Source organism: Piliocolobus tephrosceles, chromosome 18 (assembly GCF_002776525.5).
Source record: "Piliocolobus tephrosceles isolate RC106 chromosome 18, ASM277652v3, whole genome shotgun sequence".
Taxonomy (NCBI): Eukaryota; Metazoa; Chordata; class Mammalia; order Primates; family Cercopithecidae; genus Piliocolobus; species Piliocolobus tephrosceles.
This window is the reverse complement of record NC_045451.1, coordinates 36277577-36292907: the sequence shown is the minus strand read 5'-3', so window position 1 is coordinate 36292907 and position 15331 is coordinate 36277577. Positions and strand designations below refer to the sequence as shown.

The 15331-nt window shown below is 41.6% G+C and overlaps 1 protein-coding gene across 1 annotated transcript in view; it reads right to left on the bottom strand.

Annotated features, from left to right (window-relative positions):
* Positions 1-578: 578 nt before the first annotated feature.
* PSTPIP2 (proline-serine-threonine phosphatase interacting protein 2) overlaps positions 579-15331 on the bottom strand; it is a 95666-nt gene continuing 80913 nt past the window's right edge. The window contains exons 10-15 of the mRNA XM_023207618.1: positions 11354-11452; positions 9162-9258; positions 8959-9040; positions 7789-7823; positions 5772-5829; positions 579-2523 (exon numbers count right to left, since the gene is read on the bottom strand). Coding sequence (XP_023063386.1) covers positions 5780-5829; positions 7789-7823; positions 8959-9040; positions 9162-9258; positions 11354-11452 — 363 coding nt within the window. The 3' untranslated portion in view covers positions 579-2523; positions 5772-5779. The remainder of the gene's footprint in view (positions 2524-5771; positions 5830-7788; positions 7824-8958; positions 9041-9161; positions 9259-11353; positions 11453-15331) is intronic.

Here is a 15331-nt window from a genome sequence, read left to right as displayed (position 1 = left end):
ACTTGCACACAAATCCTTATCTCAGGGTCTGCTTCTGATGGAACCCAAATTAATATACCAACAGTCTATAGAATAGCTCACATTTACTAAATTTAACACGTACTCATTTGACTGGCTTCACTCACTTTGCACTTCTTATTTCTCTTTCAAGTGATTGTTTCTCTAGCTATGTTTTCTTATAGGCCACTAATTATTTCATTGTCACTACTACGTGCCAGGTGCTGGAGATACAGCAGGAAAAAGAATAGACAACAGTCCTGCTACCATTGGGGTTCCAGTCTAAAAAGGAAGACAGACTTTGAACAATTAATTTCAAAGGTGAATCATATCATAACAAGGAAAATGGAGGGGGAGGAGAGATATAGTAGTTGGATCCAACCTAGTCTGAAGGCAGAAACGGTGTCTCCCAGAGGAAGTAACACTGCAACTGACCTCGAAGTCAAAGTAGTTCGGCACCATCTCCATTTGGCTTCCCTGACCAGGAGTTTGTCTTTTTGAAGCCTAACAATCACAAATGTGGCAAGAGGTCAAATAAAGCTTGGAAGAGCGATATGGTCAACACAAAAATACGAAACAAATCCCAAATTACCAAGAACCTTTATTTAACCTACCAAACTAAAAGAGCAATAAAATAAAAATATTTTCCATCCACAAAACAGTTTTACATCAACTACACTGACCAATACAGAGAAAAGGGAAATCCCTGAGGAACTGCCAACAATAAATAATGTACTTAAAAATAGAATGCTCTGAGTGTGAAGGAACATTTCCTGAGCCCATTCAGTTTGGAGAAGTTTGGCCCTTTGCAAAATTCAGTTTCTCAAAAGGATATCCAACTGATGCACGTTTCCTGCCATGACAAGAAGCTGTCATGTTCAGTGGCACCTTACATGAAAGGTGGGGAAATAGGCCGGGTGCAGTGGCTCACGCCTGTAATCCCAGCACTTTGGGAGGCTGAGGCAGGTGGATCACCTGAGGTCAGGAGTTCAAGACCAACCTGGCCAATATGGTGAAATCCCATCTCTACTAAAAACACAAAAAAAATAGCCAGGTGTGGTGGCAGGTGCCTGTAATCCCACCTACTCAGGAGGCTGAGGCAGGAGAATCACTTGAACCCAGGAGGCAGAGGTTGCAGTGAGCCAAGATCACGCCACTGCACTCCAGCCTGGGGAACAGAGCGAGACTCTGTCTCAAAAAAGAAAAGAAAAGAAAAGAAAGAGGAAAGGAAAGAAAAGATGGGGAAATAATCAATCTTCTTTCGATCAATTTGTCCATAGTTCTGGAAAAGCTACTGCACAGAGCTGGAGAGGAAACTATTTGCTCTCTGTAATACTGAAAAACTTAGAGAGCTATTTTAACTTGTCAATAACCAAAAGGTACCATTTTCTCACAGTGCACAGATGTTGTACAAAAAGTACATGACTTCCCCGCTGTTTGTGAGTGAAAAAGGGAAACCCAAATTTTTGTGAAAGTGTAAGATGGATGCATTTAAAATTCTGGGGTCTAGCAAGGGAAAGATTCTCTGTGAAGACCCAAAACTGAGGACTGGTTTTGTAACTCTAAAATGATCTTGAGGAATGGAGTCAAAATATGGTATTTCATTGATTCTAGGATGTATTTTTTTTTCATACTTTAGCATCTTAAATTCAAATGGGCTTGGCCATCAATGGTCTGTCACAACTTTATTGGCAACTCCTCGACCGCACCTTCTTAGTGCAACATAAAATAATGGCATGTTTTACAATCAGTGGCTCCTTAGATTAGATTAAATATCATGCGCTATAGTTCAGTACACACAGTGATCCACATAAAAATATATCTAACATTTAAACCCTGGTGATTTTCCCAATTGAAAAAGTGCTGGCAAAAATATTTGGCATCTTAAATTTCAGCGTAAGTATCACAACTTCAGGAAGGGTTAGAAGAATGGTGATGTGGGTTGGGCTTGGCCTCTAGTTCCGGTTCTGTCCCTAATCAGCTAGGAAAACTGTAAGGAAATTAATTTCACACTTGTAGGCTTTGTTTCCTCATCTGTAAAATGAGAAAGTGTGATCAGCTGGCTTCTAAGTCTTCCAGCCAAAAAGGAAGTTAATTTTAAATCTTGCACCACTGAGGCTGTGTGTCGCCGTGGAAACTCCACAGCCAGGCTGCCCAAAGCCAAAGCAGCTACTACTGCCGCTGGTGGCTCGGAATCCTCTGCTGCCACCTCTGCTCCTCAAGTGGACACTCCAAATCCAGAAGTGGATTTCATGCTTCCCATGTTGAAAACCTAATTCATTCACAACTTGAGTAACTGGGAAAGAATAATTCTTCAGAATGGGGCAATTTGTAAACCTCAAAAAACTGCAGAACTCTACTTGCTTGTGTTGTCCTAAATGTCTATCATAAATTTTAAATCTCTAAAAAATTATAGCAAGGGTTCACTTCAAAGTCTTCATGACTGACATAATGTGGCTATAGGTCCTGCTGCTCTGGGTGCCCGTTCCATGTCATAGAAGCACTTGCCGGAAAAAGCTCTGGTTTCTGAAAGAAAATCACAAAGAAATTTCATATGAATGAACAGTGCTTGTCAACACTCTCTCCTACCTTGAGAGTATATTCAACAAGAATAAGGGTGCAGGCCAAGGAAAACAAATGGTGAGGAATGGGTATTCCAAGCAATGAGAAATGGAATGTGATGATAACAGCATTGCCTTGTGGTAAATAATACATACATTTACATTTTTATACATATTTTAAATTTGAAATTTTCAATCTATCTTTACCTAAACATGTTAAAATTAACAACAGGAATAGCAGCTAAAATCAGCAACTACAAAACAAATCATAAATTCCTAACTCTTCCTGTTTCTTTTTTTTTTTTGAGAGAGAGTCTTGCTGTGTTACCCAGGCTGGAGTACAGTGGCGCAACCTCAGCTCACTGCAACCTCTACCTCCCGACTTCAAGTGATTCTCCTGCCTCAGCCTCCCAAATAGCTGGGATTACAGGCACCCGCCACTGCGCCTGGCTAGTTTTTGTATTTTTAGTAGAGGTAGGGTTTCACCGTGTTGACCAGGCTGGTCTCAAACTCCTGACCTCAGGTGATCTGCCCATCTTGGCCTCCCAAAGTGCTAGAATTACAGGCATGAGCCACCGTGCTGGAACTCTGTTTAAATTTATTTTTCAAAAGTTCACTCAAACTATTTTAATTGTTGTGATGAGTTGCTTAGTAAGTTATTCACTAAATTAGACTCCCTTCTTTAAAATTTTCTGAAATTCAGTATATGTTGTATATTGAATATGAATGTGTTATATACTCCCTTTTCTAAAATTTTCTGAAACTGATGTATATGTTGAACCCCAACTCATTGAATGGGCACAGATTCCAGTGAACTCCAGTGAAATGATATAACTCAAGTAAATGTGTTGGCACTAGCATCTTGCATTCAAACATCACATTCTTCGACTCTGAGGAACTACAGTTGTTGGCTCAAGTGGTACTATTAAGCTACTAGAATATATTCTTTACCCAAACAAGTAAGGACAGAAAAGAAAGAGGTAAAAGATAAAAAGAAACACTTAGGACTGCCGATGGCCTGCCCATTATCTACACAGTGCTCCAGAGAGCAGGTGCCACCTCTGAATTCCAAGTCATTGATTTACCAGGTTTCCACTGTACCTTAACTAGGGCCTTGCCCCTTTCCATGAGAAAGAGGGAGGCTTATGAAACGAAGAAGAAATGATGACTGTAAAGACTAGAATTTATTTGTAGATTTGTAGGTCCGAAGTTATATACAGTTAGAGAACAGGGTACTTTATGTCTTCAAGTTCCATATATTTTATAGCAAAGTTGCTTAAATATTAAATATATTAAGCAATTATGTTAAGAAATTTAAGGACTTATATTTAAATATAATAGAAACTAGCTAATATTTTTTTTTAGACTGAGTCTCGCTCTGTTGCCCAGGCTGGAGTGCAGTGGCACGATCTCAGCTCACTACAACCTCCACCTCCCGGGTTCAAGTGATTCTCCTGCCTCAGGGTCCTGAGTAGCTGGGGCTACAGGTGCCCACCACCATGCCTGGCTAATTTTTTGTAGTTTTTTGTTTTAGTAGAGATGGGGTTTCACCATGTTGACTAGGCTGGTCTCGAGTGATCCACCTGCCTCGGCCTCCCAAAGTGCTGGGATTACAGGTGTGAGCCACTGTGCCTGGTCATTAGCTGATTATTTTTATGTAATTAGGACAAGTTGGCATCTGTCCTAGATAGCCAGTTGGCTATAAGTCACAAAGTAGGTGTTTTTAGAGGACTGGAGACAAACAATGTTTGATGTGCTCACTTTGGTGGTATAGAACACTATAGAAAATCACCCTGGAGCACTGTTAAAATCTGTTTAGGTTCATAAAGGACAGTATATGTAACCAACACCAAATCAGGAAGCGTGAGAGAGGGGCTGTTGCCTTTCTCAGTTGACTTCTGGCATCCCACCCACCCACTGCCTGCCACTTTGTCTTCTGACACCGTTATCTAGGACACAAAGTAACAAGAAATGCGAAGACATGTAGTTCAGACGTGTAACTCACTCCACACTGAGATCAGGAATATGTAAGTGGACCAACTCTTTAAAACAGTTTTTAGTCAAAGTAGTAACACATTTTCATTGCAGACAAATTCAAAAACAGAAAGGAAAAATATCACCTGTTTAGGAATGTATCTCTTCAGACCTTTTCTTTGCTCGTGTGTACCTATATAATTCTTTTACCCCAAGATAAGCCCATTGGGGTATAAGAATGATACTTTCTGAAGAGTTTCTTTTAGTATCGCTACTTTGGCTTCTGAGGCATTTCTTCACATCTGTGAAGAATGATTTTGACTTGGAGAATGTTCCAAGCACCTGAGTGCCTAAGAAAAAGAGTCACCATGCAGTATATCTTTGCAGCTGCAGTTGGCTTAGCAGTGTTCAGTCCTTTCCTAAGAATCCTCGTGGTTTGCTTGTTCAGAGCATGAATAATCTGCAGGATGACCTCTGTGATGACCTTGTGTGTACAGTGAGTGTGATATCATGTGCACTTCTTTTTATCTGACTTTTCCTCTTTTAGATGGTGGACGAGTAAACTAAAATCTAAATTACTTTAACAGTGAGGATGATGTGTGTTTTGTTGATGAGAACTGCCTTAAATCCAGTTGTGTAATAACTATAAAAGAGCTTAATAAGAGTAGATAAAGAGGGCCAGCGATAGTGGCTCATGCCTGTAATCCCAGCACTTTGGGAGGCTGAGGCGGGCAGATCACTTGAGGTCAGGAGTTCAAGACCAGCCTGGCCAACATGGTGAAGCCCTGTCTCTACTAAAAATACAAAAAAAATTAGCTGGGTGTGGTGGTGCGCACCTGTAATCCTAGCTGCTCAAGAGGCTGAGGTGGGAGGATCACTTGAACCCAGGAGGTGGAGATCGCAGTGAGCTGAGATCGCACCACAGCACTCCAGCCTGGGTGACAGAGCGAGACTCTGCCTTGAAACAAACAAACAAACAAAAAGCAGATAAAGAGTTACTACAGAATAATCAATGAAGGAAAAATAGCCTCATTTAAATAGGTATGGAGGGGTCTCCAGTCTGCTTCCAGCAGTGGGATCCAGAGAGGCATCCTGAAGAGACAGCATGCTGGCCAGTGTGCCTGCCTGATGCAAGGCCTTGCTAGTTTGTGGTGGTGTTATAAAGAAACTTCAAAGGCCTCAATAGCACAATTACCAGTCTACACGTGACTCAATTACGTGAAAAATAAAGGTTCTTACCATTGATGTTACTGATAGAGCAAACTGTAGTCATCAACCAAAGAGTAATCAGGATCATCTGCAAAAGGCAGAACACCGAAAACAACAGTAACATCAATTTTTCATAATAAGATCTCAGCCCTTTTCAAGCCAGGGCATCTCACTTAGAGATTCTGGTGACCACCATTTTGTAAGGAGAAAATAGATCTGCCAACAAAAACTCTAAATGGTAGTCACTACTCCAAACCAGAGGACATTCTGGAAATCACTATTCTGACTTCTTTGCCCTCTTCAGCAATGCTCAGGTACAGTACCCACAGTAAAATCATATTTAAAAATGGACAGAAATAGCATCCTACATTACCAAGTGGTAATTCTAAAGCAACAAGAAATAAAATACCTTAACTCTTCATATTGTTCAAAGATAGAATTTCAGCCACTACATTTTTTTTTCCATCACTAAATTTTTAGTGAACTGTTAAGTACAGCATAAGCTGAACTCCTCCCTTATTGATAGGTTTTGGCTCTGTGTCCCCACCCAAATCTCATCTTGAATTGAACTTCCCATAATTTCCACCTGTTGTGGAAAGGACCCAGTGGGAGATAATTTGAATCACGGGGGCAGTTTCCCCCACAATGTTGTCGTGGTAGTGAGTAAGCCTCACAAGATCTGATGGTTTTATCAATGGTTTCTGCTTTTGCATCTTCTTCATTTTCTCTTGCCACCACCATGTAAGAAGTGCCTTTCACCTCCCACCATGATTCTGAGGCTCCCCCAGCCATGTGGAGCTGTAAGTCCCATTAAGCCTCTTTTTCTTCCCAGTCTCAGGTATGTCTTTATTAGCAGCATGTAAATAGATTAATACACTCATTCTCTTGAACATGGATAGGTATATCTTTTCTTTACTCAAATAATAAATATATGTTGAACACCTACTATGTACTCAGAACTGTGTCAAGTGTTGTGAGTAATACAGAAGACAAAGTTGTACCTGACCTCGGGATCTTATTAATATTCAAGGCACACAACTAACGAGAGTTGGAGTAGCTGCAGGGGAATGCAGCTATTTGTATACTCTTGACCAAAGACTGACCCTCCTCTATCAGGAATGGTCATGCTCTTTGACTGAGCACGTAGCTTCGGCAGGGACGCACATGGACTGGTGACGGAGGAAGTGGACACCCGCCTAGCCAGCCAGATGTGCCAAATCAAGCCTAGCAAACAATAGGCTGACAGATGTTGCAGCCAGACTGCCCTCACATCCCATACAACTAATAAGAAGTGCTAAGATGTGTACTTCTCCCAGAGGTATCATAGGAGTTCAAAGAAAGAGAGAAACTACTGTGATTAGTGAAAGTTCTCATTAAAGATAACATTAAGTGACATGTTTCCTGACGTCCATGCCTTCTGTAAATTGTATTTCTGTGTAACCCAAGGGGAACTATATCTCAGTTCTGCTGTTCTCACAGTCCAAGTTGAAATAATCTTTTAGGTAAAATTTGCTTGCAATAAGTCTATTTTGGTATTTCAGTAACACAATTATCTTGGATAAGCTATAAAATAGACCACCAGTTACCATATTCCACTCTGTGACAAATAGTATTATAGTAAGATTCTAATAGAGGCTCATTTCCTTGGGAATTTGATTCTATTTAATCCTTTCATTCCCTTTATTTCAAAGTTCTAGCTATTTAATTTTAAAGAAAACCCAATATAAGAATTTTGTTGTTGTTTTCTGTTTGTTTGTGTTGTTTTGTTTTGTTTTTGACACAGTTTGACTGTGTCACCCAGGCTGGAGCGCAGTGGTGCAATCTCGGCTCACTGCATCCTCCACCTCCCAGGTTCAAACAATTCTCGTGCCTCAGTCTCCTGAGTAGCTGGGATTACAGGCACGCGCCACCACACCCAGCTAATTTTTGTATTTTTAGTGGAGATAGGTTTCACCATGTTGTCCAGGCTGGTCTTGAACTCCTGACCTCAAGTGATCCGCCTGCCTTGCAATATAAGAATTTCAAAAGACCTTTTTTAGTGGCATACCTGGTGAGGTTTTAGGAATTGGGAGGGGTCCTCTCCTGTAAGAAATGAAAACCAAAGTATTTTAGATAAGTTCTTGTTATTTTTATAATTTTTTTACTTCTTGCTACAAGCCTATTGTACTCTAATCAGATCTGGTTACTGCAGTGGAGGGTCAAGAAAGCTCACCTAAAGCAAATGATCTGTAGCACTGACCTACGGAAATCTACATTGCAGACGTTCTATTATGGTAAGAGGCAGCATGCAACGTACTTAGTAGCACAGAGCCCTATCCCCACAGCCTAGACTGGCAGGATTAAAATCTTAGCTCTGTGGGAAAGACTCCCTGAGTGCCTTGAACATCCACATCCTCATACGTAAAATAGGAAGTATAAATAGCTCCTACCTCACTGTGGGGATTAAATCAGCTAATTCACACTAACTGTTTTAAACAGTGCCTGACATGCTTAAATACTGATAATGATCATGCAGTCCTTCCCAGGCACTCCTCATCTTTAACAAAACTGGAGTGAAAATTCAAAAGCTTAGACTGCAAGCTGACTATGTCAAACAGAAGTTTCTCTTCCTGCAGGATCCTTTACATGAACAGCAGTGAACTTTTTGAGTAAAGGGCCAAGTAGTAAATGATTTAGACTTTGCTAGCCACATACTATCTCTCTTGCAACTCTACTCATCTCTAGTGGTAAAGCAGCCATAGACAAAACCTCAGTGAGTGAGGGTGCTTGCGTGCCCATAAAACTTGATAGAGGAACACTGAAATTTGAAATTCAAATAATTCTCACATGTCACAAAATAGTATCGTCTTGACTTTTTTCCAGCCATTTAAAAATGTAAAGACTATTCTTAACTCACAGGCCCTACAAAAATGAATTTAACTCTCAGGGGCCATAGTTTGCTGACCCCTGCTTTCCACAGGCTGTAAGAAAATTATAGGATTCATACATGAACAGTAATGATCAAGTTCATGCATGATATACTCCTCCCTAAACTATGACTATTAAAATCCACTTAATATTTGTCCTAAAAATACTATTTCCAAAAAGCAAGCAGCCTTATTAAGCAGATGCAGTAGTAGATATATTCCAATTCTAACAAGTCTTAGAACATTCATGATAACAATGTTTGCTAAAAGTAATTTTCTTCATGTGAAAGGCAGATGGTTATTAGTATTACCTTGCCAAGTTAGGCCCTGTAGCCTTTCCTGGTGGGACTGCATTCTTCTGGGGGGAGTAGAAATTCTCATACATGATGGGTGCTAGGAGAGTCACCAAGAAACAGAACATGAAGAGGCAGGCTCTTTCATCCTTAATGACATCTAACAAGAAAGGCTCATAGAACTGTGTAAATAACACTCCCCACCCCACCACCCCATTCACCTGGTGGAATCTGTCCAGTTTTGCGTTGATTCACAAAGTATTCAATGTCCTTCTGAATGCTGCACATTTCTAAACTCTTTCGGACTTGTTCGTACATCTAATAAAAAAGAAGGTCAATTAATAGGTAGAAGTATGTTGAGATAATTGTGACACAGCTCCTTAAAAACATGGGTTTGAGGCAGGGCGCGGTGGCTCATGTCTGTAATCCCAGCATTTTGGGAGGCTGAGGTGGGCGGATCACAAGATCAGGAGTTCGAGACCAGCCTGGCCAACATAGTGAAACCCCATCTCTGTTTAAAACACAAAAAATTAGCCAGGTGTGGTGGCGGGCGCCTGTAATCCTAGTTACTTGGGAGGCTGAGGCAGGAGAATTGCTTGAACCCAGGAGGCGGAGGTTGCAGTGAGCCGAGATCGTGCCACTGCACTCCAACCCCAGGCGATAGTGTGAGACTCCATTTCAAAAAAAAAAAAAACAACATCAACAACAAAAAAAAAACATGGGTTTGATAGAGAGCTGACTCTTCCAAATTTTCTTGTTTTGAAAAAAAAAAAAAGAACACATTCCAAAGTCCCAGATTCATATTAGAGCTTTTCTCTGATGCACATCTGCTATTAATTTTTTTTATTTTATTATTTCTTTTTTTTTTAAGACAGAGTCTCGCTCTGTCACCCAGGCTGGAGTGCAGTGACACGATCTCGGCTCACTGCAACCTCCACCTCCCTGGTTGAAGCAATTCCCCTAACTCAGCCTCCCGAGTAGCTGGGATTACAGACGCATGCCACCACGTCCAGCTAATTTTTTTTGTATTTTTACTAGAAATGGGTTTCACCATGTTGGTCAGACTGGTCTCGAGCTCCTGACCACAGGCAATCTGCCTGCCTTGGCCTCCCAAAGTGCTGGGATTACAGGTGTGAGCCACCGTGCCTCGCCTACATCTGCTATTAATTTTTTAAAGATGACAGAAAATGTATCTTTGTGGCAGGACAAAAGTCTTGGCTGAATTGTTTTTTTTTTTTTTTTTTTGAGATGGAGTCTCACTGTGTCACCCAGGCTGGAGTGCAGTGGCATGATCTTGGCTCACTGCAACCTCTGCCTCCTGGGTTCAAGCGATTCTCCTGTCTCAGCCCCCCGAGTAGCTGGCACTATGCACCACCATGCCTGCTAATTTTTGTATTTTTAGTAGAGATGGGGTTTCACCATGTTGGCTAGGCTGGCTCAAACTCCTGACCTCAGGTGATCCGCCCACCTTGGCCTCGTAAAGTGCTGGGATAACAAGCGTGAGCCACCGCACCCAGCCTTGGATAAAACTTAAAAATACTGATGGAACCAAAGAGTAGATATCAAATCCTATGGCACAAAACCAATGCCACACACAAATGCAAAGACAATTACTTAAAGAAGAGTTTTCCATTCAATCCTATCGGTTTTCTGGGTGTTTAGTTGTTCTTCTAAGGTGAATGTCTCCTCTAAGTGAGAGTGGCTACTCCTTAGCAAAGAAGGTTATGATAACTTGATTTGATGCCTCTGAGATGTGGGGAGCCCATTACTATTGCTGTGTACAGGTTAAGCCTGGACAATGGACCAGTGAATACTGTAGAGGTAAGTCTGAGCCCTGGAGCAACCATTAGCCTGGGAAAGGGTCAGTGTCCTAGTATTTAGTGCTGTCCTGGAGTGACCCCATTCCAGAATGGAGCCGTGTCTGGGATGCACACACATGCTGTGACATCTGTCTTCCGTACATGAAACTATATTTGGATTCTATCTGTTCTCCTGCCCTAACTCTGAATTTTCTTTTGTGCCCTAACTATGAATTTCATATATATATATAAAACCACCATGCCCAGCTAATTTTTGCATTTTTAGTAGAGATGGGGTTTCACCATGTTGGCCAGGCTGGTCTCAAACTCCTGACTTTGGGTGATCCACCCACCTCAGCCTCCCAAAGTTCTGGGATCACAGGTGTGAACCACTGCTCCCAGCCATGAATCTCTTAATGAGAAAATCATGGTGGCAAAAGAGTCAGGAGTCAGGTTACATGTTATCTGGATCCTTCTATCAACTCACTGTATGGCCTTAGGCAAGTCACCTTACCTCACCAGGGGCGAAGTGAACCAATCAGTATCTATAGTTCCTTTTACTCTAATGTATCCAACATGCACAGGACAATCCTCAGTGGATGCCTCTGACTTACTTCATCACTGGTGACACATTGTTGTGACAGCTGATTCACATGTAACCACAATGCATTCCGGAAGAAGTTTATTCGTTCACATTCTTGAGCCTCAAATGCCTACAGAAAAATAACTACATGTACATAAATATGCAAGGAAAAGGGCCGTTCATTTTGGCTGGCTGTGACTTAAGAAACAGTGTCAACCTTTAGTTATCTGTAAACTTATTGTACAATTTAGAATACTTCTCCCCACCACTGAGGATGCTCATAAACTCATACCACAAAGAATGCAAACAAATCCTAATATAGTAACACAAACAAGCTTGGAAATAGTTCTGAGGACAAAAAGTAATGATGATCCCAGATACCAATGTTCTAACTGAGTTCCTACTGACATTTCCAAATATCTAACATCATCTCCACCTGAGCAGCCTGCCAGAGCCTCAGATTCAACATGCTGCCCCTCCCACCCTGCAATGAATGAGTTTAACTGGCAAGATGGTCATAACTGTTGATGTTGGTTGATGAGTACATGGGAGGCCATGTACTTGTCTTCTACCTTTGTGTATGTTTAATTGTTTTTCCTTAATAAAAGGGTTAAAATAAAAGTCTGCCTGAGATAGTTTTTTGGATATAAACAAATATCACCTTTAGAAAAATCAAGCTATTCTACGAAGCAGATGGCATTCTATTCAACAGTGGATGTAATATATCAGTGTATTTTTAAAATATTGAATACCATAGCTATTTGTAACATGAATGAATTTTATATACCATAGCTTTTATATACCACAGCCCCTTTGCCACTCTATGAGGAGAAAAGGATGGGGACAGGCATGGCTATAAGTGGTTCTCATACTTGAATTCACATCAGAATCACTTGCAAGGTTTATTAGCATAGAGATTGCTGGGCTCTACCTCCATAGTTTCTGATTCAATTTCATATCTCATACTATAGGTTTTATTCAAAACCATAACATTTTGAATGCCTTTTAAAATTTGCTACATTTTAAAACTTATTATAAAATAAAACAAAACTTCAAACATATACAAGAGTAGAGAGGTATAGATAGTATGGTGAATCCCTACATACTCATCACCAGCTTAAACATTTATCAACTCACAACCAATTCTGTTTTATCTATATCTCTACCAATTACCCTGCTGCCTGGAGTATTTTGAAACAAATGCATTATTTCACCTCTAAATATTGTTATGTCTACATAACATAGTATAATAATTTATTAATATTACATTAGTTTTGTTATGGGATATTTCACATAGAATCAGATAGCAGTATCATAAATACCTATATACCAACTACCCAGCTTTGTCAAAAACTTCAGCCATATTTGTTTCAGACTCTGTAAAAGCCCCTGTGTGATTTACCAAGTTTCTATCGCCTTCCTCCTTCCCCAGATAGCCATTATCCTGAATTGTATCATTCTTACGCAGGTGTTTTGTTTTGTTTTGTTTTGTTTTGTTTTGTTTTGTTTTGTTTTGTTTTATGGGGAAGGGGTTGTTTTGTTGTTTGGTTTTGGGGGGTTTTATTTTGTTTTGTTTTGAGATAGGGTCTCACTTTGTCACCCAGGCTGGAGAGCAGTGGTGCGCTCACGGCTCACTGCACCTTCAAACTCGCGGGCTCAAGCAATTCTCCCGCCTCAGGTTCCCAAGTAGCCTCTGCCACCATGCCTGACTAATTTTTATATTTCTTTGTAGAGACAAAATTTCACTGTATTGCCCAGGCTGGTCTTGAACTCCTGGGCTCAAACAATCCACCCGTGTCATCCTCTGAAAGTGCTGGGATTACAGGCGTGAGCCACTGTTCCTGGCCTTTATGCAGGTTTTTACATTATATATGTATCCATAAAATGTATATGATACTGCTTTACATGTTTTTAAACCTTATTTAAAAATGGCCTCATTCTAGGTTTTTCCTTAAGAGTGTGGAGTTACTAAAGTAAAGCAGAAAACAGTGTTTTAGGAGAAGCATAATGACCCACAGTATCAGATGGGAGAGAGGTCAAATAAGATTAGAAACTGCAAAGGCCCACTGGCCCTCATGCCAAGGGATTGCTGGTGCCCTCCAAGACAGCAGCTGCAAGGAAGCAAATCCCAGATGCTGTAGGCTGGGACAGACAGGACAACAAGGACTTGGAGACAGCTCCTTCAAAAAGCGTGGCTGTGAAGAAGGGTGGGGGTAGTAGGGGTCATAGATAGAAAGCAAGAACTACTGGGGTTTTTTTTGGGGGGGGGGCGTTGAGATGGAGTCTAACTCTGTTGCCCAGGCTAGAGTGTAGTGGCATGATCTCAGCTCATTGCAACCTCCACCTCCCGGTCTCGAGTGATTTTCCCACTTCAGCCTCCCAAGTAGCTGGGATTACAGGTGCTTGCCACCACACCCAGTTAATTTTTGTATTTTCAGTAGAGACTGGTTTCACTATGTTGGCCAGGCTGGTCTTGAACTCTTGACCTCAGGTGATCTGCCTGCCTTGGCCTCTCAAAGTGCTGGGATTATAGGCATGAGCCACCATGCCTGGCCGAACTGGTGGGTCTTAAAGCTAGGAAAGAGCTGAGTCTGTGTGCAAGACAACAGAAGTTGACAAGTTCTCTATGTCCAAGAAGGTGGGGAAAGGCAAGATGGATGAAAAAAGATCTTGAACGAGGAAGGAATAGCCCCTTTTCCATGCTAAGAAGAAAAAAGGAGTGGGGCAGGCATGTCTGCCAACGATTTTCGTACTTGAATTCACATCAGAATCACTTGGAAGGCTTATTAGCACAGAGATTGCTGGGCTCTACCCCCAGAGTTTCTGATTCTGTAGGCCTGAGGTGGGTCTGAGAACCTACATTTCTAACAAGTTCCCAGGTGATGCTGATGCTACCGGTCCTAGGACCTCACTTTGAGAACCACTGGAAGAAAATGTGTAGGCAGGGTGACAGAAAATTAAGGAAGCTTCCAAGTTACGTTTTTTATTTTCTCTTGGAAATTGTGAGGTCATTTGCAGCAAAAGAAGGGGAGCAGTGATGAAACTGAAGGTATGAGGAGAGTAAAAAAAAGAAAAAAAAAAACCTTCCAGCCTTGCATGGTGGCTCACGCTTGTAACCCCGACAACTCAGGAGGCCAAGGTGGAAGGATTGTTTGAGACTCAGGAGCTCAAGACCAGCCTGGGCAACACAGCAAGACCCTGTCTCTTTAAAAATAAAAAAAATAAATAAATAATTAACAAGGCATGGTGGTGCATGCCTGTAGTCCCACCTACTTCACTTGAGCTCAGGAGTTTGAGACTGCAGTGAGCTCTGATCGTGCCACTGCACTCCAGCCTGGGTGACAGAGTGAGAGCCGGACTCAAAACAAACAAAAAGCAAACCAACCAACTTCCAAAGCCTGCTCACTTGCTGTCGGCATTCCCTTTAGAGCGTATTGAGTACAGGCCAGGCACTCCAAAGGTAATTACGTAATCGACCATTAACTGATGCAGCTATTCTATGCCTGTGCTAACCCAACATGAGACCAAAGCTTTGAATATTTGGACAGCATGGTCAGGATGGAAACGAGGCAGACAAGGTTTGGGGAAAACTATTCCAGTTCCTTCCATTCTTCACTTAAATTTCTGATTTCTTTTATTGTTTGTTTGTTTTTTTGGAGAGGAGTCGTGTTCTGTCGCCCAGGCTGGAGTGCAATGGAGCGATCTTGGCTCACTGCAACCTCCACCTCCCAAGTTCAAGTTATTCTCCTGCCTCAGCCTCTAGAGTAGCTGGGATTACAGGCGTGTGCCACCACACCCAGCTAATTTTTGTATTTTTAGTAGAGATGGGGTTTCACCGTGTTGACCAGGTCGTCTTGAACTCCTGACCTCCTGACCTCAGGTGATCCACCTGCCTCAGCCTCCCAAAGTGCTGGGATTACAGGCATGGGCCACTGTGCCCCACCAAATGTCTGATCTCTAATTTGCCCTCAAGCTCTGTAACTCTATGAGAATCGGGGCAGATCATTTC